General features: G+C 51.1%; 1 protein-coding gene across 1 annotated transcript; it reads right to left on the bottom strand.

The window, feature by feature from the left end:
- Nucleotides 1–825: 825 nt before the first annotated feature.
- On the bottom strand, nucleotides 826–26,386 carry larp4b (La ribonucleoprotein 4B). Its single transcript, XM_060058724.1, has 16 exons — nucleotides 26,211–26,386; nucleotides 18,335–18,488; nucleotides 17,006–17,182; nucleotides 16,511–16,592; nucleotides 14,155–14,291; nucleotides 13,707–13,810; nucleotides 12,567–12,677; nucleotides 12,430–12,483; nucleotides 11,106–11,396; nucleotides 10,762–10,865; nucleotides 9,980–10,273; nucleotides 9,877–9,901; nucleotides 9,290–9,460; nucleotides 8,324–8,520; nucleotides 7,741–7,918; nucleotides 826–7,488 (listed from the first exon to the last, which is right to left on the bottom strand). The coding sequence occupies exons 1-16, from the start codon at nucleotides 26,289–26,291 to the stop codon at nucleotides 7,114–7,116; spliced, it is 2,535 nt and encodes an 844-aa protein (XP_059914707.1). The 5' UTR covers nucleotides 26,292–26,386; the 3' UTR covers nucleotides 826–7,113.

Below are 26,386 nucleotides of genomic sequence, written 5' to 3'. Positions count from 1 at the left end.
TGACTGGCAAGATGTCCGCAAGTGCTGACATTCTAGACGCCGCCGTAAGACAGCTAGTGTTCTACATGTCTACACACGTAGGTGAAGGGTTTTATTTTGAAAACGTTGCGAGATACCACCCAAAGGCTGTTTAGAGTAAAGGCGCACGAAGATTTTGTGTGACGGCTGGTTTAACCGCGGATGAACGAATGGCGGCTCACTTGACCGCAGTACGTTGGACAAACCAGTATGTAATTCCCGAGGTAGTCGGTTTGTTTTCCGACAGCTGAGCTATTTATTTAGTGACCGAACAGGGGCGTGTCCAATGGGCTCCTTGAAAAAGGACAATCCGTCTTGCCACTAAAATCAGTAGGTGAGGTAAGCTTACACATTATCCAGACCCTACTAAACTTGTCCGAACCATCGAGGAGGCGTGTTTGTTATTAATGTAAATACCGGTTGTTTCGTTGTCACTGGTTTCAGAGCTTATGTTAATGTTTAAAAACATCAAAAATCCTGAGATTCCTGAAGGAACTTGAGTCACTTGACAGATATCAATCGCCCTGCTAGTAGAAACCTCAGCAGAATAAAGCAAACCTGTCAACCGACTTGTCAAACAAACTTGATTACGGGACCTCAGAAATCCTGAGGCAGTCTTCTGATTGGCTACGGGCTCTCAGAAGTGTAATTCTATTGGTTGACATTAAGACAGCTGTGTATGTCTCGACTCCATTCCATGCTGGCCGGAGAGTCTGCTCGGTCTCCAGCTATAAAAGCACTTATGAATGTGCCGAGGTCACAGATGTACACTTCCAGAACTCAAAGGAACAAACAAACACAAACCACAACAGTGCCTAAATCTTTATTTATTTTTTCAGTAAGCTACATTTTTTTTTCTCCAAATCAGACAGTTTTACATCATGACACGAGTAACTTAAATTATCTATAGCCCACATGTACGCTTGATTCCAGTTTCAATGGAAGAATAGGTAAGAACAGAAAAATAAAACGACAGAACCAAATCAACTGAAAAAAGCCCTCTTGAATGGAACCTCGGTTCAACACTCGGGTCGTACTCAAACGTCACCCCTGTCCAACACTCGCTGCAAGCGTCGTTAGCCAAACTGTTGTCGACGCCCACGCAAGGGGGGGGGGGGGGGTCTTGGATTGTCCGTAGCCACTAGCCTAGCACGTGTGTTAAGAGTGTTACCGTGGTAACCACAGTGAGCAGAGAGGGAGGCCGGCGGCATCACTCCGGTCACTTCCTGTTGCATTCGGTAAGCGCGGTAACCGCTTGTTGCCACGGCACCGCCAAGAAGGGTCCCAGAAGGACTGATATGCAGTTTGACCTCCGACCTCCGGAGGCGGTCCCGGCCGTGATCCCCCCTCCCGCCACGGGGAGCACACACGCACCAAGGGGGGTGGCAGACGACCATTTTGTTTTTTACTGCTTGTTTCTCCCCGTCCGTCGCTTCCATCACCAGCGCTGGACGGCCCGACAAGGACAGACAGGCGGAGGGTGTGTTAGCGCAGCACAGTCGGGTTGTGTGCATGTACTTCAAAACAAACGTGTGTGTGTGTGTGTGCTGGACACTGGCGTCCCAACAAGCTCGGAGTGTGAGACCAGAACCAGGTCCAGGTGCAGAGGGAAGCGGTCTCAGTCCAGTCCAGGAGCTCAGAGTCCTCTGTTCCAGTCAGTGGTGTCACGTTTAAACACGTCCCCAGAATGTCCTCCAGTCCTCACACAGAGCTCAAACACGGATCAGTAACACACACATTTCCAAACAGAAAATACACAAAAAAGAAATGAAAACAATGAAATGCCAAGCGTTCAGCTATATACAAATTAAACTGCTCTTTCAGATAAAAGAAAACAAAAAGGTGTGATGGCACAGTTCTTGGTACGTGTGGTCCAGTCCCCGTGGGAATGGGGGTCGCCTCGCTAGAGCTCGCCTAATGTCCCAGAAAGGAGTGAACACAAAGTCTGCACCACGGTTCCACTGCGGCCCAAACGCACTCCGACGAGGCCTGCCACCCAATCACCATCTCAGGGGGATGCACATTATAACAGATCGACTCCCATGAAAGCACTGACGACCGTAAAGGGAAGAGTGACCCACAAATACACTGTGCTGAGAGCTGATGTTTTAGAATACAGCCGTCAGATGATGAAATTATGTGGGTGGATTGGAAGTTTCGGTACCCAGGATCTTAGAGAAACGCATCAGAACTCGTTTGATATAAATATTGGATGCCAGAAATAAAAGATCTCAATCACATCACTCCACAGAGAATAGGTCTCCCAAAAAGCCATTAAAGAAGAAAGTGATTAGAAGTGACTGTTTCTAATTTGACTGAAGATCACTTAAATTACCCTGTCTGATGGACCCATTGACCTGCCGTCCCTTAAAAACACTTCCTGATAAACCTCCTCCACTGAACTCTACCGTAAACGAGCGTTCACTGGGCCATACGTTGTGTGGGGGAAGACGAGGGGCGCGCAGGAGGAGGGCGAGTTCAGCGGGCGCTGGCGAGGCTCAGCCTCATGAGGAGCTACTCCAGACTGAGGGCTGCTCTAGCCTCCGCCTGAGACCCTGTTCTCTTCCGGATCACGGAGGGCTGTGGTCTCTCCGGGGCATCCCTTAAAACACCCCCTTTGTGAAGCAACACAACTTCGCTGGCCTCAAGGAAAACAATGCGTGTGAAAAAACGTAGTGGCTGTAATGAGGAGAGTCTGCAACAACGTGCCGGGGGGACGGGGGACTACCGCGCCGTCGGGGAATGGCGCCTTAACCGCAGCCTCAGTGCATTACAATGTGCTTTATCGTGGTCGACTGTGATGGCATCTGTAGGCGACCGCCTGAAGCACGGCCCCAAGACAAGACATCTAGACACCCAAAAGATACACTAGATACACCTACTGACCTCTCCATCCTACCACGGGCTCTGCTAACAAGCCACTTTAGCATGCTAGGTTAGCATGGCTACAAACGGACCTAGCCTGGTAGGACGTAATAGCTCAGAGTAGTTGATGAGGGACACTGGCCATGTTTTGCATCGTTAGGTGCGTGAGGGCTGGCGCTGTGATTGGCGCTCTTCCAGGACCACAGATTCTGATTGGTCCAGAACCACAGACTCTGATTGGTGCTCTTCCAGGAACAAAGACTCTTCCCAATTGTGCAAGGTGAGGGGGCGAGGCCTGACCCACCTGGTGGCCAGGTGAGAAGATTCAATAATGGAATGAAAGTGACATTAAGAAAATAAGATGAAAGGGTTTACAATCAGAACACTCCACGCACGGCGGAGCCGGCAGGATTTGAACCAAAATAAAAATAAAAATAAACAAAATATATATTCAAACACAACATTAAGATTTTTTTTGTATCCTACATCCAGCTTGATAGCAACATTAATAGTTTGAGATCAATATATTTTTATATCATTTTTAAGGTACCTCTTATATTTTTCTAAGTATTTACACCTGTACAAGCAAAGCACACAGTTCAAAGTGCACATATTTAATACAGTATTGACTAGTTTGCATTTACAAGGTTTATATTTTTCCCCAAAATAACCTGACGAAAGACAAGAAAAGGACAATCAAACCGACTATTTTCGTACATTTTACAAAAAAAAGGAAAATAAAGAAAATTGCTAGATTTGTTCCTTTCTTCGTAAGCCTTGTGACATTTCGTACGATCGAGTATTCTCCGTATGTCATGCCAACGTTACAATTTGGGGGTATTTTTCCCTTCCCAAAAACTAAAGAAACCCTTATATGCTCGTCTTGTATAAAAGTTAAGGCAAAGTCATTTTTCAAGTTTAAATAAAATTCAAGTTTCTTAAACACTGGATGGAACATCATAACATTTTTATAGGAATAGAAACTTCGGTTTCTAACTTTTACTCCCAAAAAATAAAGAAAAGAAAAGAGCAATAAACAACTTCCGATATTGGTGGTGAACGAACAGCATTGGTTTATAAATAGGCGGATATGGTGAATTCTCCTCGTGGGACCGACTCCACCCAAAGGAAGGGGGCCGAAGAAACCAAACTACCACGCCCTCCATCCCAGTGCATCCCAGTCCTTCAAAACACGACAACACAAAGGCCAGTGTCCCGTCGGAGCAGTGCCGCCCGGACATAACCGCCGTCCCCCCGCCATCCTTCACCACGGGTTATTACCCAGGATGCTCCTTGTTGCAGGAAGACGTCAGCCAGAGACCGGAACCGATCCCGGCCCCTTCCCGTGGGTCCATCCTCTAAACCCCTCCCCCGAGTACGGTGGCCTACAGGGACCACCCCCTGGGCTTGTGGTCATGGAGATGGTACAAATAAAACCACTCCCTTTTTTCACACTTTTCTCATTTCTATCTTTTTTTTTTGGTTTGTCTGCAGGCCACCATGGCTTTGTTTAGTCTGGGTCCTGGGGCTGGGACCACCACCCACCTGGACCTGAAGGATCCAGAGTCCCCTAGGGGACCAGAGGGGTTTAGGACCCTCTAGGGGACCAGAAGGGTCAAGGACCCTCTATCCTCTGGGGGGTCCACGGTGTGCTACCTCATGCTGGTCCTGAAGGCTTGGGGTCTGCTGGGGGCCTCCTCCCAGGACCCCCTGCTGGGGCCTCCCAGCATCGCAGGGTTCTGGTGAGCCCGTCTGCTAAGCCAAACATCATCATCTCCTCTGAAGACATGAACTTGTGAACGAGTGAACAGGGGGTGAAATGTTTGGATGTGGATGTTGCTGCTGTACAAACGACTGACTTTGAGTGCATTCCAATCGTCACTTGCATCCTTTACCCCACCATCTGTATTCCCAGTCCACTCTCCAGCCTTTTGGCAGCTATACTGGTTCCATTGCTGTCTGGCTCAACTACGCCTGGCAGGGAGGACTCTGCCCTGAAGAACCAAACCAATCATCTGCCTTCACTCACTTTCCTGCCTGCCAACTCCTAGACCACGCCTACAATCCCAGCTAGCCAATCGCCTATCAATCGTTACTTTTTGTCACTCGGGTGACTCCACATCCCTTCCCGCTTGCCTCCCACTGGCCCTGACAACAATACATCACCCAGGAGGGAACCATCTGCAACCCACCAAGCTAACCGCCATGGACACCAGTCACCAAGCTAACCGCCATGGACACCAGTCACCAAGCTAACCGCCACGGACCCTAGTCTCCAAGCTCAAGAACCAGCTCCCCTCCCTTCCCAAACGAGTTCCACTCCCGCTTCCCAAACGTGTTCCACTCCCGCTTCCCAAACGTGTTCCACTCTCGCTTCCCAAATCAGTTCCACTCCCACTTCCCAAACCAGTTCCATTCCGCTTCCCAAACCAGTTCCATTCCCAAACCAGTTCCAATCCCCCTCCCCAAACCAGTTCCAATCCCCCTCCCCAAACCAGTTCCCCACCCCTTCCCAAACCAGTTCCCCACCCCTTCCCAAACCGGTCCTACTCCCAAACCAGCTCCCCTCCACTTCCACAGGCAGAGATGAGTTCAACCAGGCTGAGCAGGAAGTGACCTTCACTGCCCCACTGAAGATAAAGGATGAGTTCAGCTCCCAAACCAAACACAGACTAGTGCACACCTCAGGTCAGGATCCAGTTCAGCATTAGAAGATAATTAACAAGACTCTTCAAGTCAAGGGGAAGCAACTACTTACATATAAAGAGATGTACACACCGGAAATAAGGTCAACAACAAGTCAACGACAACATGAGCGCCATGCTAGTAAACCTGCCAGGCCCTGCTGCCCGTGAGCTTGAGTCCAGGCCACAGGACCCTCCTGCTAGAGGAAGCCTGGCTCCCAGAAAAGGCAAAGGACTCAACCAAACCACAACAACCCAAAACCACTCTATCCAATCCACATCTCCAAATGTCCACCAACCGGCCAATCAGGCGGGATGCGGTTAAGCATGCGAAAACCAGGCACCTTCATTGTGAGTACGACACTCTGGCTGTGACGTAGCATCTCAGTGTGACGTAGCATCTCAGTGTGATGTAGCCTCTTAGCATGACACGGCATACTGGAGCGACATAGCTACCGAGCATGATGCAGCGTCGAAGCTCAACAAAGCCAACCTCTCAAGAGAACATCACTCCACATCACCCGAGAAGGTTTAGAGAACGCGAGACCAACCTCAAAGCTTAATCAGATCACCTTGCTTTAAGCTAGTTTAGCTCAGCCGTCAGCCGAACCCCCCCGCCCCCCCACTCTGTACAAACCGCCGTTCAACACACGGATCGACCCTGTGAGCAGACCACCCACAGGTGACCATCCTTGGGGTGGACCCTCGGACTGTTAGTAGCATGCTATGTTCCATTGCAAATCTAGCCGAAAAAGCTGAATCAGATGAAAATTTGAATGTAAATCAAATAATTAGAAAATGGCCGCCGATTTTGGCGGGAAAATGTTAAACGTTGCTGAGAAACACAAAGAGTACAGGATATTATTGACCATGTTGGGACAACAGTCGGAAACTGCAATTAGTAAGGAACCCGAAAAAAACAATAGCGACGACATCTAGTGCAGTAAGCGATCTACAAAATATACAAATAAAATCCTTTCAAATGTCGACCAGCAGGTCAGTGTGGTGGTCATGAGATGGAAATGCAAATATGTTATGAAGACCAAACAAAAAACCACCACCAGCGCCCACCCGTCTGTGCAACCTCAAGCGTGCCGTCACGTCACTCATCTGCACCTCCTGCTCAGGGACACAACCACCGGGAGGTCATCTGGCCACGGCGGGCCAATGGGAAGCCTGCGTGCTGGAGCAGGTCGGCAGCACGGCAGAAGGCAGTTCAGGGATCACACTGTGGATGCAAACCCCACAGCGCCCTGACGTCTGTATGGCAGAGGAGGAAGAGGAGCAGGAGGAGGATGAGGAGGAGGAGGAGGAGGAGCAGGAGGTGCAGGAGGTGCTCTACATGCACAGTAATGTGGCCGTGCTGGTCTGACGGCCGTGTGGGTCTGGAGATCCGGACTCAGACCAGCGGCCTCCGGTCGGCAGGAAGAGACGAGAACCTGACTTCCATTTCTAACCGTTAGTGAGGAGGGGGAGAGGAGGTGAGGGAAGGAGCAGGTGGAGGGGGTGCGGGGGCGTTAGGGGGGAGAGCGGGGGCGTACCCCCCTCACTGTGGGGACTTGGGAGGCGTGTGGTGGGGGTCTTTGCTGGGGGTCTTCCCTGGATGCGAGGGGGCGGAGGGCCAGTGGCTGGGGGGCCGCCGGGCCTCCCGGGGGGGGGGCCCTCGGCCCAGGGCCACGGAGCCCGGCCTGGAGGAGCAGGAGGAGGAGGAGGAGGAAGAGGAGGAGGAGTAAGTCTCTCTGGTGGACCGGTGCTCGGCCACCCGGCCGCCGTCGGCCGGCACCGCGTCGCACTTCCTGTCCTCGCCAGCGGGGGCGCCACAGGTCACGCGGGCGTCCTTGGGCGCGTGGGGCGGGGCCTGGGACGCCGGTGCCTCCCTGATTCTCTGGCAGATCTCAGCGTAGGACGGCTTCCTCAGCTCCTGCACACAACACCTCCGTCTGCTCAGCTGCTGTCATACACACGTTTTAACTTATGGTGGGGAATCCCACGGTACCTCCCGATACGATGGCCGATATATCACCCACGATACCGATAATATCACCCTACCTATTTCGTTAGACAATCTGATAACGATGAATAATAAACGACCGTGAAAAGGTTCTGTCTTTATTCACGGTCCCAACAAGAAAAAAAGGGGGGTGAGTGAAGAGAGGGAGGGGTGAGTACTGACCGTGGCGGCTCCGTTGACCTGCACTGACTTGCTGGCGGTGGACAGAGAGCCAGGAACCCTTTCAACAGCAACAGAGTGCACCTCCTTCTGCTGCTGCTGCTGCTTCACCTCCACCTTTACCTCCTTCTGCTGCCTCACCTCCACCTCCTTCTGCTGCCGCACCTCCACCTTCACCTCCCTGAGGTGACAGGGGGGGGAGGGAAAGAGAGAAAAGGGGGAGAGAGAGAGAGTATTGAGTATTGAGCAGCTGCTTAGATATTCCTCAGGTGCTGTTGTCGTGTATTCATGTTGTGTTGTTCTGCTGTGTTGTCATGTTGCCGTGTTGTCATGGTGTGTTCTGCTGTGTCGTCATGTTGTCGTGTTGTTCTGCCGTGTTGCATTGTTGTGTTCTGCTGTGTTGTCATGTTGTGTTGTCATGTTGCTCTGTGTTGTGGTGTTGTGATATAAACAATCCTAAAGTTCTAACAAACCAAATCAAATCACGGCTAGTGCATGTTATTATAGTAGTTTACTCTCCACCACGACTGTGTGAACAACTGAAGGGATGAATGTTACGACTGAATGGAGGTTCAACTCTTCTTACAGGTGAGGGGCTGAGATGGCCGGGGCCTGGGGCGGGCTGGGGCCCGGGGTGGAGCCTGGGGCCGCCGTAGGGCCCGCGCCCGGGCTGGAGTTGCTGGCCGTGGGCTGGAAGCTGGAGGGCGGCGGGGGGGCGACGGTCCAGATGGGCTCCCTGGGGCCCCCTGGTGGGGGGGCCGTGGGGGCGGCGGCGTCAGAGCTCTGCAGAGGAGAGAGGCCTCAGTACTCTGACCACGCGCCGGGCAGCCTTCTGGACAGACACACGCCTGTGCTCACTGGCCTATGGACGTTTTACCTTCTTATCATTTCTCTCCTAAATGATTCATGTTTTAAAGTGTTTTCTAGATGGTCTGTTTCATATCTTTCAGACGTGGTTCCTGTCTGCCGCGCTCTGAGTTATCGAGTGTTTGAAGCTGGTTGAGTAAACCTAACAGCCGACTTTAATAAATAGACCACTACTCCCACTCCCCATGAGGGGGGGGGGGGGGGGGGGGGTCTGCTCTGTGATGTCTAGACCAGTACCCCAAGGGGTACTTTGGCGTGCTACTGGGGATACTCAGATTAAATTCTGAAAGCTAGACAATACAAAGTCAAGTGGTTGAGATTCAGGAGGAATATGTTTGAATGGGAACACCTCTGCATGCTCCGACCCTCCCCTGGCGCTGGGCTTCTTTTGTGGGAAGAAATGAGCCAACAGTTGCATGAAGCTCAGGCCTGTGTTTCTCACTAAATTGCCTGCATTCACACATTTTTAATGTTCATGGTTACACTGCCAAATAGAACGCACACACATTATTTATGTTCATTGATCATTTATATTATTTTGGAGAACTACTAGTGTACTCTTCAAAGAATAGGGGGAAGGGGGTACACTAGTAGAAAGATTTTCAGCACCACTGAGGGGGGGGGGGGGGGCAGTTCTGTTCTGTGATGGGGTCTCACAGAACACGTTCACCGCGGGCCGTCTCACCTGCTCCTTGGCTGAGCCAATCAGAACGCTGCTGGCCAGCCGCGTGTCGAAGGCGTCGTCGGGCCGGCGCTGGCCGGTTGCCCCGGGCAACGGGGGGAAGCTGGAGAGGCCAAGCTCGAAGCTGGGGGACGACGGTTTGGGAGGGGGGGGCGGAGACTGGGGCACCACCCTCTGGAGGGACAGCCAATCAGAGACACGGTGAGAGGAGGGGCTAACACATAACCAATCAGATGCACGGTGAGAGCAGGGGCTAACACACCCAATCAGAGACACGTGAGAGGAGGGGCTAAAACGCAGCCAATCAGAGACATTGTTGCAGGATAGGGTAATCCAGACAACCAATCAGAAAACGGAAAGAGGAATACTGAGGGAGGGGCTAATGAAGACATAACCAGACAACAGAAAGATGATCGCTGAGGGAGGGGCTAAGGCAGACAACCAATCAGAAAACAGAGAAGAGTGCTGGGAGGGACTAATACAGACAGCCAATCAGATAATAGAAAGTGCTGGGAGGGGCTAATGCAGACAGCCAATCAGACAACAGAAAGTATGCTGGGGAGGGGCTAACACGGCGACAGAGCACTTACTGTAAACTTGTCCTCCCTCTTCCTCCTGAGGACAGAAACAGAGAGTTAGGGTCCTGCCGCCCCAGGGGGGGGTCCATGCTGGTCTGGGGGTGCGGTCTCCTACCTTCCCCTCCCCAGGCCCAGGGAGTAGTCAGCCCCGGGTGGGGCAGTTGCGGCGGCGGGGAGGGGCTCGGCCAGCCGTCCCGTGCCGGCGACGTCCCGGCGGGGGAAGGCGGGGCCTGAGGGAATGCGGGCGCGGGGGGGGCCGGGAGCGGGGCGTGGGGGTGCAGGGCCGCGGACCCCCCCGTTCAGCAGCCGGTCGCTGGGGAAGCTGGGGAACAGGGGGGGGCTGTCCAGCAGGCCGGAGGACCGCTCCACCGGCGCCAAGATGGGCCGAGGGTGGGGCTTACTGTGGGTCCTGGGGGGGGGACATTAGCATTACATTACACCACCAGAAAACATGAGGACATAACATCACATCACATTAGGCGACAGAAGGAGAAAACATTACATTCGATAACATTACATTATATTACATTCAATTTGATTAAATTATATTACATACATTTACATAATTTTTCTAATCAGTTATATTAGAGATCCAGCGAATAGAGAACACAAGGAAAAATAGTAAATAATCTGAATAAATAGTAAAGTCTGCCTTAATAACAAAGAGATGTTTAGGCTGCTCGGATCACTGATCACACTGCTCTGCACCACCAGGAAGCAGACCCCCCAGGAGGACCAGCAGACCTCCCAGGGGGACCAGGGGTCCAGCAGACCCCCCAGGAGGACCAGGGGTCCAGCAGACCCCCCAGGAGGACCAGGGGTCCAGCAGACCCCCCAGGAGGACCAGGGGGCCAGCAGACCCTCCAGGAGGACCAGGGGTCCAGCAGGGCCACTCACCGGTTCCTGGGGGGGTAGTGCCTCACGTTGAGGGGCGATGTGGCCGGTTTGAAGCTGTGGGACGTGAAGCCGTTGATGAACTGGGTGTTGTGGAACGGAGTGACCTGGGGGGGGGAGAGAGACAGGGAGAGAAGAGACACAGACAGATAGACAGAAGGAAGCGTGGGTGAAAGTTGTCTTAGCGCAGTACTAATAAAGTTACTCAACTGTATAACTAACCACTAGAACCCAACACCTCAACTAACCCACTGATGGCTTCAACCGGCTTCATCTAAACGTGAAGCTTGTCCCTAAGCCCCGCCCACCTGCCCGTCCACGGTGCATGCTGGGAGCGGGAGTCTCACCAGTTGGGGGTCGATGAAGCTGTGTGTGGTGGACCAGGCCTGGGGCGTGATGAGGCTGTAGAGGGGGTACTGCTGCTGGGGGCTGTAGACCGGGGGCATGTAGTATGAGGTGTAGCGCTGTTGTTGTTGTTGCTGCTGCTGCTGCTGCTGCTGCTGCTGCTGCTGCTGCTGCTGCTGCTGCTGCTGCTGCTGCTGGCCCCCAGGGGCGTAGGGGTTCACCTCAGCCGGCACCCGGTACCCGTTCTTTGGCATGAAAGTGTTGATGGCGATCGCCTTCGCCTTGATCCTGGCCTGGGAGTGGGAGAGGGGTGAGGTAGAGAGGGAGGGGTGGTGGAGAGAGGGGGAGGAGAGAAAGAGGGGGTGGAGGGTGAGAGGGGTGAGGGAGAGAGGGAGGCGTGGGGGAGAGAGGGAGCAGAAGGGAGTGAGAGAGGGGATGGGGAGGGAAAAGAGAGGAGAGAAAGAGAGGAGGGGGAGAGTGAGAGAGGGGGAGGAGGGAGAGATGGGGAGTTAGAGAGGGGTGGGGGAGAGAGAGAGGGTAAGAATGAGGGGTGGAGGAGAGGGGGAGGAGGAGGTAAGAGGGAAAGAGGGAGAGGTAGAGTGAGGTATTGGGAATGAGGGACGGGTGGGGGAGAGAAAGAGGTGAGGCAGAGACAGGAAGGAGGGATGGGGGAAGAGGGAGGAGGGATGGAGAGAGGAGGAGGGGAGTAGGAAAGGGAGAAGAGGAGTGATGGGAGGAGCGGGGAAGTTTACATCACATTAAAACGATGCGTGTGTATCGTAATAACCAACCCTCCACTTGTACTAAAGCATGGCTGTAGACCAGTGGTTTGGGGTCCTAGCCTACGACTACCTGGACTGAAGTGTCATTGTAGGACATCTATAGGGCGGGGTGAACGCTGGTCAGAGTAGCTCTGGACCAGGTACCACTGGGACTGGTATTTAAGCTGTCTCCAGGTGTGATGTGTGAATTGAAATGCACCACTCAGCTTCAGCGTGGAGCGATCAAGCAGCGATGAGCTGAATTATACATGAGGCCTAATGGCCAGAATCTTAACGAGTTACCCCTCAGCCCCGAGGGGAGACACACAGTGGTGGTAAACACATTAACACACGCCGCACCCTGATAATAAACATCAAGACACAGATCAGACCGGAGCAGTGGATCACTGCATCATCCCCCTTCTATTAATCACACACACACAGACCCCTATGTAGGTACACACAGACACAGATCCACACAATCAAGACAGATCCACACGGACGAACACACACACAAACTCACAAACTCAGACAGATACTCACGGACAAACACACAGACACACACCTTGATGGGTTTCCCCTGGAAGGTCTTCACCTCCTCTCTGAGGTACTGGTACGCCTGGGGAGGAGAAATGCAGTGAGCACTACTGTAATACAAATCGGTGACTTAAAGTGTTGGGCTGTTCTCTGTGAGGTCCTCACCTGCTGTGCGTGGGCCTCTGACTGGAAGGTGATGAACCAGTTGTCGTTGTAGGCCAGCTCACAGTTCAGGAATTTGGGGAGGTGGTCTCCTTTGAACAGGGCCTCCACCTCCTGAGACACACACACACACCTTAAAGACATGGATCTGAAGTCGCTTGGTAGGGATGTGCATCTCCATCAGGAGGACGATGCGATACACATCTCGATGCACTGCCAACGATCCGATACATTCAAGATACATAAAAGCAGCTACTAATGCGATACGATACGATTCACCCCTATTGCGATGCAGTGCGATTCGACACGATGCGATTCAACAAGATGCGATTCAACAAGATGCGATGCTAAATAATACAATTCTATGCAATTTAATATGATACATAATGATTTATTTATTTGTCAGACAACAAATCAGTAACCAGGTTTCTGACAAAAGAAAACATTTATGTGTATGTGTGTAAGTGTGTTCTGAATGTAACATTTTTGTTTGTCAGACAACAAATCAGTAACAAGGTTTCTGACAAAAGAAAACATGTATGTGTAATGTGTATGTGTATGTGTGTGTATGTGTATAAGTGTGTTCTGAATGTAACATTTTTTCACTATACCTGACAGTCACAACACAGTTTGCTTCATCCTAAACATGTGGATCAACTGCCTCACACACTAAATTTAACTAATTTGTCCTATTTTCAGGTTTTTCTTAAGGAATATGAGTTGATCCACATGATCAGGATGAAGCAAACTGCGCTGTGCTGTAACACTCATTCAACTCGCGCGATACTTGAACACTCCTTCAACTCGCGCGATACTTGGCCGCGACACTTCACGAGAATCTGCCACTGACAGCAGTGGAGATGAGAGCGCGTTTAGGAAACAGTTAGAGAGGGGGAATCTAGAAATATACAATTGTACCGGATTATACCGATGCAACATTTTTAGGTACGATGCATCGCGGTTCATCCCACATTGTATCCGATGCACCCATTTTTGATCCGGGCCATCGCATCGTGAGCTTTTATGACGATGCATCGGTGCGAACCGGTGAATCTTCCCATCCCTATCGCTTGGGATAAAAGCCTTTGCTTCATGACTGACAATAGTTTGATGGATGTGTCTAGTGTGTGTGTGTCTGTGTACCTCCATGGGAGTGCTCTCTGGAACCTCCCTGAGGATGACGATGCAGCGGTTCTGATTGGGCCGAACCTTCTCCCCCTTCTCATCTACCTGGACCAATGGTAGAGCTGCAATCACACCGGGTCAGACATGAGCAATCAACCCCCGATACAGACAGAGATCTTGGGAGTCAAGACTAGAGCAATCAAGATCGACAGAGTATAAACACTAGTAACAATATTGACACTAGTATGTTCACTAATAAGTTCCCTACCTTGTTCCCCACCGTGTTCACTAGTGTGTTCACTACTGTGTTCCCTACTGTGTTCACTACTGTGTACACTAATGTGTACACTACTATGTTCAACACTGTGTACACTACTGTGATCACCACTTTGTACACTACTGTGTTCACTACTGGGATCACCACTAGTACACTACTGTGTACACTACTATGTTCACTAGTACTGACAGCGCAGGATGTCCACGATGAGCTCCACGTCGGTGCTGAGCTTCTTGACGTGATCCAGGTTGGCGACGGTGATGATTGGCACGTACTGGTCACTGTCCATCTGGGAGATGAGGTACATGTCACTGGCTAGGTTCTCCCTGTAGGGGGAGAGGGACGGAAAGGGGGGAGAGGAAGAGAGGGAGGGAGAGGGGGGAGTCATTGAAATGAATTCATAGTCTGTCTGGTCATTCAAATGGATTGTGATCGTCTGCCTAATCTGCTGTTGAAAGTGTCCAGAGTCCATGAAGGGCAGAGGCAGCGCGGCCTCATGGTTCTGCCTCACTGGTTCCGAGCACGCTCCAGCGGGCCTGAAGTCACTTATTCAGGACCTCTGGGGAGTTAATAGCTCCAGGACGGTGGGTCGTAAAAAGGAACTCACAACACACACCAGGAGACGGAGCCTAGGGATGGGCCGATAGTCGACTCTATCGACTATCGACGATAGATGGATTCCATCGTCGATCGTCTCAAGTTACCGATAAAAAGGCGTTTTTTTATAATTAATTTTTTATTATTATTTTATTTTTTTCCGGAAAACAGCGCTGTTGTGGCTATTTTTACAACTTAAAAAGCCCCGCAAATTGTAGTTGAAGTTAACTGGCACAGGTGGAAACATACTATGTAGCGCTGACCCGCCGTATTCACTCACTGCTACGAGAGGAGAGGGGAGGGGCTCGAAACCTACCGGTCGGCTCGCACAGCGAAATGACATCACACCCCGCTGCACCATTTCCGGGTCACAGCTGTGGTACACTGCTTCCATCGAAGGCTGTCTCGCTTGCTTTTGTTTCCCCGCGAGAAGGCGCCCAGGATTGAGGGCTGCTGCGAGATTGTAGCAATAGCGGAGGCCGCGGCATGTGGAGCTAAAATGATCTGCCGGATGATGCACTTTTAAATGAGCGTGTAAATTGGTTGTCTGGGAATCCTTCACCGGAATCAACCTTTTACAAAGCCGACATATTGGCTGTTTGACGTCTTTAGGTTCACCATTATCATTTGGCTTGAACCCAAAAAACTTAATGATGGGCGAAATTGCTGTAGTCTTACTAACATGGCCTCCATTTTGAGTCACATGTGCTGCTTTAACAGCGCCAGTAAGTTTCACAATTGAGACACCGTGTGTCATCATGACAGTGCCGCCGGCACCGACGTATCGAAACTTAAATCAGCGGAGGCTCACGCTGGTCCAAGAGGAGGACCATCCTTATCGTTTTTTAAAAAAAAATATAGAAAATAAAACCGCAATTTTATAAAGTGATAAATTATTATAAATAATAATTATTATAAAATTATTATAAAGTTGGAGGAGGGTAGGCCGGCGTAACCCACGGCGACCGCCTCTGTGAGCGACCCACCAGCTGCTCTTCAACCCGGCGTTCGAGGCGTGGTTCCTCTGTCGGTGTCGTCTCAGGGGAGAGGTGCCAGCTGTCATGCATCACCACTGATCTAAGCCCCTCCCCCGTCGAGCTACATCCTCTAACACCACCCCAATCGGCGCTAACCGTCGGCGCTGACTCTGAAGTGAAAGCCCGGTATGCAAATTGCCGTCGATCGTTTTGCATGTGAGCGCCAGTGAGAGTCCCGCCCCTTTCCATCTCCACAGTAGGAAACAGTCCGCCCGGGCCGGGGCCCTGCCAAGAGGCACTTCAACGGCAGGACACCCTCAGTTCCACATGTGGGGCGGTCACCAGAGCGGCTCTGGATCCATTTTCACCAGAGGCTGAGACCACCCACACCGCACAATCTGAACACACAACCAACCCCAGAATGAAAAAAAGAAATTATATATATATATATATATATATATATATATATAATATAATATAATATGAGGGAGAGACAGAGACGGGGAAAGAAACAGAGGGACAGAGAGAGGGAGAGAAAGAGCGAGAGAGACAGAGAGAGAGAGAGCGAGAGCGAGAGACAGAACACGACAAAGTGAAAGTAAAAGAGGGAGGAAAAAAAACTGCCTGAGAGTAAAAGGGAGGGACAGCAAGAGCAAAATAGACAAAGGGAGTGACGGAGAGAAAAAACAAAGGGGAGGCAGGGAGGGAGTGAGGGAGAGAGCACTCGAGCTGACAAGCATGCAGGCATTGTTTCGATATGGCCGTGCATAGTTCAGTGCATTCCACCGTGGCAGCCAGCATCAGCCCAGCAGCCTCCACAAAACAACAACTAGAGAGCAGGGGAGAGAGGAGAGAACAGGGGGAGAGAGTACGGGAGGAGAGGAAGGGAGGGAAGGGAAGCAGAGGAGTGGAGAGACTCACAGACAGAAAAACAAAACAGAACTCCTGGGAGTTGTAGTTCTGAGACTCACCGAGAAAGACAGAACTCCAGGGTCTTCTTCAGCAGCTCCCTGAGACTCTCCTGGGGGTTCTCCGGCTGAGAGTCGCCTCCCGCTGAGAGAACACAGACAGAACACCAACCTTTCAACCAACCATATGCCGCCATGGGTTCTCCGGACCAATCAGAGCGCACCATGGGATCATTTAGCCAATCAAAAGTCCCAACCATCCAGGGGGGTTGGCGTTTCCGTCAACACCCCCCCAAAACACCATCGCCACCCCTTCTACCATCACCCCCACCCTAAACACCATCACCACCTCTACCACTTACCCCATCTGCAGCGCCACCCCAAACTCCGTCACTATCCCCACCACCACCTCCTCCTCCAGCTCCCCAACCTGCGGCTTGGCCTCCAGTATTGAACTACTGAATTGGACACCAAACTCCACCTGCACCCCCACCTCCTTTACCCCCACCCCACCCCACCCCAAACACCATCACCACCTTCTTTAACCCCACCACCCACCTGTCTGCGGGACGTCCTGGCCCGGCTCGGGGTACTCTGGGAAGGCCTGGGGGCCGGCCTCCAGGGGGAGGGGGGCCAGGGGGCTCTGGTCAGCCAGCATCAGGGGGGCGGGGGGGGGGTCATCGGGCGCCGTCAGCACAGGCTCCTGTAGGGCCTTGTGGTCCCCCGCCACGTGGGCTGCAGGGAGACCAGCACATCCTTCAATATAAGAGATGGCTCCAGCTGACCCTGTGTGTGCGTGTGTTAGTGTGTGTCTCCAGCTGACCGTGTGTGTGCATGTGTGAGCGTGTGTCTCCAGCTGACCCTGTGTGTGAGTGTGTGTCTCCAGCTGACCGTGTGTGTGTGAGTGTGTGTCTCCAGCTGACCCTGTGTGTGAGTGTGTGTCTCTAGCTGACCCTGTGTGTGAGTGTGTGTCTCCAGCTGACCGTGTGTGTGCGTGTGTGAGCGTGTGTCTCCAGCTGACCCTGTGTGCGAGTGTGTGTCTCCAGCTGACCCTGTGTGTGCTTGTGTGTGTGTGTCTCCAGCTGACCCTGTGTGTACGTGTGTGTGACTGAGTCTCCAGCTGACCGTGTGTGTCTCCAGCTGACCGTGTGTGTGCGTGTGTGAGTGTGTTTCCAGCTGACCGTGTGTGTGCGTGTGTGAGTGTGTTTCCAGCTGACCGTGTGTGTGAGTGTGTTTCCAGCTGACCGTGTGTGCGTGTATGTGTGGGTGTTTCCAGCTGACCGTGTGTGCGTGTGTGTGAGTGTGTTTCCAGCTGACCGTGTGTGCGAGTGGGTTTCCAGCTGACCGTGTGTGTGTGTGTGGGGGTGTGTTTCCAGCTGACCGTGTGTGCGTGTGTTTCCAGCTGACCGTGCGTGTGTGTGAGTGTGTTTCCAGGTGACCGTGTGTGCGTGTGCTTCCTGCTGACCGTGTGTGTGAGTGTGATTCCAGCTGACCGTGTGTGTGAGTGTGTTTCCAGCTGACCGTGTGTGTGTGTGAGTGTGTTTCCAGCTGACCGTGCGTGTGTGTGAGTGTGTTTCCAGGTGACCCTGTGTGCGTGTTTGTGTGTGTGAGTGTGTTTCCAGCTGACCGTGTGTGTGTGTGAGTGTGTTTCCAGCTGACCGTGCGTGTGTGTGAGTGTGTTTCCAGGTGACCGTGTGTGCGTGAGTGTGTTTCCAGCTGACCGTGTGTGTGAGTTTGATTCCAGCCGACCGTGTGTGCGTGTGTGTGAGTGTGTTTCCAGCTGACCATGTGTGTGTGTGTACTCGTGTCCAGCCAACCGTGTGTGCGTGTGCTTCCTGCTGACCGTGTGTGTGCGCGTGTATCAGACCGTGCTGGTGTGTGCCTAACCTCGGGGGCCGGGCTGGGTGGTGTCACTACCGTCCTTCCATGGGGGGCAGGCCGAGGGAGGGGTGCAGGCTCCTCCTCCGCTGGGGTCCAGGTTAAACATGTGGTTGGCCCATGCCTTGGCATTGGGGTTCAGGTCGGAAACCTTGGCGGAGTCCTGGGAGAGGAGAGGAGGGGAGAGGAGGGGAGAGGAGAGGAGAGGAGAGGAGAGGAGAGGAGAGGAGAGGAGAGGAGAGGAGAGGAGAGGAGGGACAGGGGGCTCAGACCTCGGAGCAGGAGACCAGATGCACTTTATGACTGATCCAGGGAGACTGTGTCCTAACAGCTGGTTATAGAAGCAGGGCTGATAGGAAGTGAAATTATCTGTGGCTGAAATTATGAAATACATTCGAAAACACCAGGGAGAATTGCCTTTCTTGACAACAATAAAAGGAGGGGAACGCGCACACCATGTAGCCGATGCAACAATAAACATAAAAAAATAAAAAATAGACATAGAATAGGTGAGAAAATGTAGATCGATCCAAAGATATATCGATGTTTGACAAAATACTCTGTGCGGATCATATCAGCATCATGCATGTGTGTTGCTGTTCATATCCTGTAATCTGGGCTCATTGTTGAGGTTCGTCATCATACACTCACATTAATAATTAATAACACTTAGAACAGGCCCAGATGGTCAACCAGCCAATCAAAAGGCCTCTCCCAGAGAGCATGCACTCCTGCTGGACCAATGAAACACTGAGCGTGCAAAGCCCTCAGCATGAGGTCATGAGGTCACACCTGGACAGGTGGACATATGTTTGGCTGTCGGAGGGTATCAGGTGAGGTGAGGACACGGGTCGGCCAGCCGGAACGCTCAGGCAAAACACCAGTGACTATCTAACCCCGCTGCCCTCCAACCACCCCCTGGGGAGGCAGAGAACACTATGCCTCGCCAAAGACTATCTAACCCCGCAGCCCTGCCGCCACTCCCTGTGGGTAGAGAGCACACTATGCATCGTTAAAGACTATCTAGCCCCACGGATCGGAGCCCTGCAGCCTGTCCGGGTAATCTGAGGGAGACATCTGGGGCAGCGAGACAGGGACCGGGGTAATGAGACAACAAGGATGTTTTCTTAAGCTCTTACTGGAAGGCTTATGATACTGTGCACAACAATGCCAGGTAACTCGAGCGAACTGGCGCTCGTAGGAATGAAGGAAGTGTTTCCTCTTCATTGCCTCTCTTCTCCACATACTCAATACTGCGGCCAATATAACCTTTTAAAAACCTCCATCTCACTCCAGTTGAAGGTAAGTCATGCAACCATTTAAAGGAGGTGCTGTCGGTCAGGTCCAGGAGGTATACATTGAGTGATGTGAGAGGAATGCCTTCACCATGTGTCAGCGATCAGGGGGGGAACTGATGGGGAGAACTTTTGTTCTGATTGGCTGACTCTGCATGAGACATCTAGATCCTAGACCAATCGGGGCATCTATTCCCTGATTGGTTCGGGGAATCCATCTGGGCTGTCAATCACATGCAAAGCGTTATCATAGCTCCGCCCCTGGTTTGTGGATGCTCCACCTCTCCTTGATGGAGAGGTTGAGGGAGCAGAGAGGGAGGAGGGGGCGTTTTCAATGAGGTTGTCTTCTGCGGTCTCGTTTTACAACCTCCAATACTGTGACCCCTACAACAACTTCCAGATCCATTGTGGGTCGCCTGCCACTGTTCTACAAACAATCTCTGATGGGTTTGATGCAAGCCGTTGGAAATCAAGGATGGTCCATTTCCTTAGCCATCGGGGTGTGGCCGGTGGTGTGGGACTGTTACGACACCAACCGTGTTACGCCTGTTACCAAACCAGCACACCCCGTCTCCATGACGACAACAGCAACAGAGAAGCCGATGAGCCAGTCTGCCCCAACACAAGGCAGAGTGACTCTCACCCTGCTGGCATTCACCAAGACATCCCGCCTCGTTCTACAGGTTTGGAAGGACATACAAACAGGACGGACCCACTTCAGGGCACCAAAGATATCTACACGTATGTGAAAGTATCAAATATCAAAGTAGCTTATTAATAGCTCCGTTGAGCTTACGATGCCTCAATGATAATGTGTGTGGGTTTGAATCTTTTTCAACTAACCTGAAACCAAATTCCTCACAAACCTGAAACTCACTTCAACCACAAACACAACCGAGCCAGTCGACCGGCCTTAACGAGCCCTGACCAACTGATTAGTTACGTCAGTATCGTCATAGAAACGATATGTAGACGTTGTCTAGAGGGTCAGAAGGATCTTGTAGCCCAGTCACCAGAGGGTTAGTAGCGACTTGTAGTCCAGTGGACACGGCCGTCCTCTGAACACACCGAGGTGCAAGCTGCAACTTCATAGTCCTGACGCCGTTGTGTTTGCAGATACGCCGCCCGGGTCAGAAGAAGAGGGGCACACATCGCGGTGTTCTTTGCAATTTTCTCGGAACAGATACTGCGATGCACCGTTTCCAAGCATTACTGGCAGATGTTGTGTTTGTGAGCGTTGGTGTGTCATCGACTCAGCAGTTCGACACAATCAAGGAAGCCCGATTGTAAAGGAAATGAAAACCCCAGCCCCCACGCAGGGCAAGGATGGTATAGTGGAAACATGCTACTGGCTGAGGGTCTGGTCATGATTGCTTATTTTACTAAACACATTATTTGCTCACCATCCACATACCATGATGTCATGACCCATAGACCCATGATGTCAAGACCCCCAGCCATGATGTCACTGTGGTCAACTCCCAACACACACACACACACACACACACCCCCACCCCCTCCTGACCCCGTGAGTCATGACAGCAGTGTCGTCCAGGCACGGCTGCAGTCTGGGCTGTCACACAGCATCACACACCGTGGAGGACAGCTCTGATGCGCCGCGGGTGATTGGTTCTCCCATTTTATGTTGCTCTCTCATTCCCTAGGCCTGTTCGAGACTGGGTCTCCTCTCTCTCTCATTCTCTCACTCCCTCTGTCTGTCTCCGTCTCCCTCCCTCTCTCTCCCCGTCTGTGTCTCCTCCCTCGCTTCCCCTCTGTGCTAGAGTCAGGGTCCATGGAGGGCAGACGAGATAGATGCTGACGCACTGGGACGGGGGGGATGACGACGACAAGAAAGAAATAGACGAGACAGAAGGTGTGACGCAGAGAGAGACAGACGTGGGGCAGAGAGAGATAGGTGTGAGACAGAGAAGGTGCACACGCACACACACACACACACTTTATTACCATAATATGGGTGAATATAATATGAGCCAGACACACTAAGCTTTATATTATGCATCTCGATTCAGTTGGGGACTGATTTATTGACTGGATGAACTGACACTTCGGAAGAGTGGACCCCCCAGCCCCCCCTCAACAGTCTCATATCTGAACCAGGGTACCATGGCAACCAGCGACGACCTCACCCGCTGTCTAGGATACAGCAGAAGGCTACAGGTCTGCTTGACCTTTCAGGCTGTCTCTCCCTCTCTCTCCCCCTCTCCCCCTCGCGTAAAGGGAGTGAGGGTGAGACTCATGACTCGCTCGTCTGTTGAGGTGAGTAATGCTTCGTCAGCCCAAAGGTCAGGCCCAGTGGCGCAGGTTTTATTCTGACCTGACTGATGGAGAGACCACTGAAGGAGGAAGAGAGACAAGAGTGTGATGGAGAGAGGGAGAGACCAATGAAGGAGGAAGATCCAAACCACACAGCAGGACTGAGGCTGTAGTATCATCCATAGAACAGCACAGAGGAAGGGTTACAACGCATACGAGGGCTGACCCCTCATAGTCGACTAGTCCACTATCTAGTCCACCAACATGTCAACTATCTAGACAACTACCTAGTCCACCAACTAGCCCGCTAACTATCCCACTAACAGTTGCTGGCCTTGCAGTCGACTGAGGTTGTGTCAGATAGTCCCATGTTTGGTAGGAATAGCACGTCTCTTATGGTTTCATCGTCTCCCTGGTCTAATTGTCGTGTCTCAATGGCTGCCGACGTCAGGAAGCCCATAAGTGAAAGTGAAAGTCGCAGCAGCATATCAGCGAACAAACACAAAGGGCTGTGCCCTGAACAGCAGCCCATCAGATGGGGCGTTGACAGCGCCGTTCAGAAGGGTATGCTGCCAGCACTAAAACAGGAAATAGCGTGGCACAAACACTCTGCTGGGAGTGGACGGATAGACAGCATTACATACACGATAATACTGACCATCTAGAAGTGTAAATTGGTTGAAACTATGGCGGAATTATATTGCGCACAACAAAAGATTTGTGCCTGAATGGCTTGTGAGATATATAAGATAAGATATGCAGATATCTTCATCGATGAAGATATCTTGACGTATTGTAATTCACGGTGAGTCCTATGCACACTTGGTTGTGTTCCAGCGAGGCGGTCACACTAAGAGGGTTTACCGGAAGGACTATAAATAATGTAAAAAGCATGTGTGTTTGTACATGATGCAGGATTAGATGGGTGCCCATGGATCACTGTAGAGCAGAAGACCCCACTGCCCTCACCTGGACCTCGCTAATCCTTTTCCGACCATATGCATTGGTGAGGATCCGTGTGGAAAAGGACTCAGGGGTCTTTCCATTTCGTAATGGTGGAACTCTCCGCTCCCCCCCCCATCCTTGAGCCTGAAGGCCGTGCAGATCCAGATAAGGGTTAGCAATAGCATACATCACCCCTGGCCCGGATAAACTCTGTTTGCCTATGAGCCTTGGGATGTGGCCATGTGCTAGTTGCCTTTTATTAGTTACGATGTGAGGCCATGTCTCAACCCTCCCATCCCCAGTTCAGAACATTCCGATTGCCAACATATAGGACTTAGCATTGTGAAGCATCTTATCCTAGCACTTTTTAGTACTTCGCATTGTGTAGCATCTCATCCTAGCTATCCTTAATACTTAGCATTGTGTAGCCTCTTATCATAGCTATCTTTAGAACTTAGCATTGTGTAGCGTCTTATCCAAGCCATCTGTGTTGTATACAGGGAATGGGTTAATCCAGCGATTGTAAGTGCTTGGCACTTGGTTCTATGAACATCCTTACTGTACTTTCCGAGTGCCGTAACATTCCGAGTGCCGTGACATTCCGGGTGCCACGACATTCCGGGTGCCACGACATTCCGGGTGCCACGACATTCCGGGTGCCACGACATTTCGAGTGCCACGACATTTCGAGTGCCACGACATTTCGAGTGCCACGACAGTCCTAGGTCCAGTACGGTTCAAGTACACACAGTCATATCAGCACGCCACTGCATTCAGAGTCCTGAACACATTCAAGCTGACAACAGCACGGCCGTGTGGCACTTAGCGGCCTTCACAAGACACACGAAAGAGGAACCGGTCTGGGACTACATATGACCCAACGAGGCGGTCTGAATAGGTCACCGAGGCCAACAGGAAGCAGAAACATGTGGAGCATTAATAGACTGTCTATTAGCATGATGTTGGTAAAACGGATCCAAAATTGTATTTATAGGGATTCCTTCCAGAGCCGACCGTCTTCACAGAGCAGGTCTGTTAATGCCAGTGGGAGGAGCCACTGATGGGTCCACCCTACTGGAGCAGCCAAGGCCAAAGTGTCACTGCATATAGCCCCACTGCTGGGCCCTGGGACCATGTGGTCCCATCAATCACACCGGTCACAGGCCTGGCTCAGATACAGTCAGTCCACAAAGACCTAGCACCCAACAATCAGACCACACAGACCTAGCCCCCTACAGTCAGACCACACAGACCTAGCTCAGATACAGTCATCCACAGGGAGAACCAATTCAATAGTTCACAACAGTAACCAAGTCGAGTCTGAATCCCAAAAATAATGAATATAGCACTGTAGCGGTAAATCAGAGGTAGACGTGATGATTAATACTTTGATGAAAGAATTAAAATTGTAGGAATGAACGAAAAAGTCAACAATACAACAGCGTAAGATCTAGGGCTGTAATGATATGCGTATCGAAACCAAAATCGCGACACTCCAAGCCATGAACCTGTCTCGCGGTGTGAGAAGGCAGAAGCGAGACACGCCCTTTCTAACTCCCATTTTCCTTCCAGTCCAGATCCAGCCACGTGATATGAGCTGTAAGTGCTGGGGTTTCCGTTGTCCAGTAATAGAAAAATTTAATGTCAGACAAAATTGTATCTCTCCGGCCAAATTGTCAGATTGAAATTTGCTAATCTGTCTAATTAATAGTCTGCCGACACCGCTCCTCTTATCAATGCCGTAAGTCTGCGCCGAGATTCCCTCGCTCTGATGACAGCGCTCCGTGGCTACGGAGGATTGCATATCTCCACAGCCTGCAAAGTCCTCATATGCGATATTAGACATTTATCCAGAGTGGGCCAAGCGCGCAAAAATAGCCTCTGTGATCCCCGTCTCTGGTGTTTTGTTTTTTTTGACCGGCAGTTGGTCTGCTTATAGGTCAGAATGAAGCGGCCACCAATATATTGACAGGCGGGGTACTTTATTCTTATACACAACCGACCTTGTTCGTTTCTTCACTAGACTGACACACACACACGCTACCGCTCGCTCTCCTCGCTCATCCACTCACTCGCTGACGTCACACACACACACACTGCCATTCTCGCACACACACATACGCTACGCGTAACACTATGGCTCTTTATTGCGAATCAGACGTTGTTGTTTTTTCCCATCTATAAGTTAGGCTATTAAACATGTTGCCTTCTATATGGCCTGATCATGTCATTATTTCAGCTACATAGCCTAATAAGAAGAGATAATGGGATATTTGACCGAAAACTAAACCTTTGCAGGTCACTTTGACCGGCACTGTTATTTCTAGCTGGAACGCTGGATAGTGCTACCAAACTATTCAAATTAATATTATTTATTTGACATTAATATTTAAAATACGTAAGCCTAAACCTTGGGTTTTTGCCTACCTGCAAGCATCCTCCAACTGAAATCTTTGGTCATTTGTTTATTCATTTTGCTATACTTTAATGGTATTCTTTCTGTTCAAATTTGTTCAGTGTTCCAAATTATTTGTTCTTAAATCATTAATCATTAAGTTAATTGTTATACGAGTGTTGTTTAAATAAAATGCTTTTTAAATTTCAAAAAATTGTGGGATGTATCGAATCGTGGGTCAAAAATCGTGATACAGACCGAATCGTGAGTTGGTGTATGGTAACAGCCCTAGTAAGATCGTGGTTAGGCGGGGTTCACTTCTCCCAGAGTTCAGAGCAGGGTGAGGGCAGCAGCTCTAAGCCTGTTTCGGTCAGGGCAGGGGGAAGGCAGCAGCTCTAAGCCCCAACGTCTAGAGCAGACGTCATGGGCTGTCAGAGGGCCATGACTCAGGTGCAATAGCACCTCCTCACACAACAGCACAATAGGAACATTATCAGGGCTTAAGGTTGCTCAAGTGCTCATCTCAGACCCAATAAGATGACCAAAATAGTATGACAACAAATCACACGACACTGCCACAATAATGATTGGTCAGTCGGACTGCCGTGATTGGTCGGCCTGTTTGTCTAGTATCTATGGGCGATTATTGACTCTCCCAACACTTTGGGGACACCCTTCAGATTGGTGTGTCCATTGACCTGCTGAATCCACAATAGGATAAACAGCTCACTATGCGTTATATGGGAGTTTGCCCAAAGGCTCAATGAACCACAGCAGGTATGTCTGCACTCAGGAGACAACAACATGGACCAGGTAAACTCAGTGATGCAAAGTGACTGTGGTTCAGAGTAAGGGGGGGGGGCTTTCTAAGGATGCCTACTGTGTAGCTTTTATACATGGGGGATGAAACCAAGGACTTTACATCTGCAGTAGAGAAGTAAGAGTGTGTGTGCGTGTGTGTGCGCGTGTCTCTTACCAGGTGAGAGTTGTGTTTTGCCTCTTGAACTTGCTGGCCCTGTGGTTCAGCTACAACTTTCGTGTCCTGATCAGAAGTCATGAGCCGTCTCCTTCTTGGCTCCTCAAGGAGAAGTCTCTGTGTCACCAAGGAAGCTGTGAAGACAAAACATTACATTATGGGTATTGTAGCGTTAT

Source organism: Gadus macrocephalus, chromosome 8 (genome assembly GCF_031168955.1).
Source record: "Gadus macrocephalus chromosome 8, ASM3116895v1".
NCBI lineage: Eukaryota > Metazoa > Chordata > Actinopteri > Gadiformes > Gadidae > Gadus > Gadus macrocephalus.
Note: the sequence above shows the minus strand (reverse complement) of the source record. Positions and strands in the feature narration are given on the sequence as shown.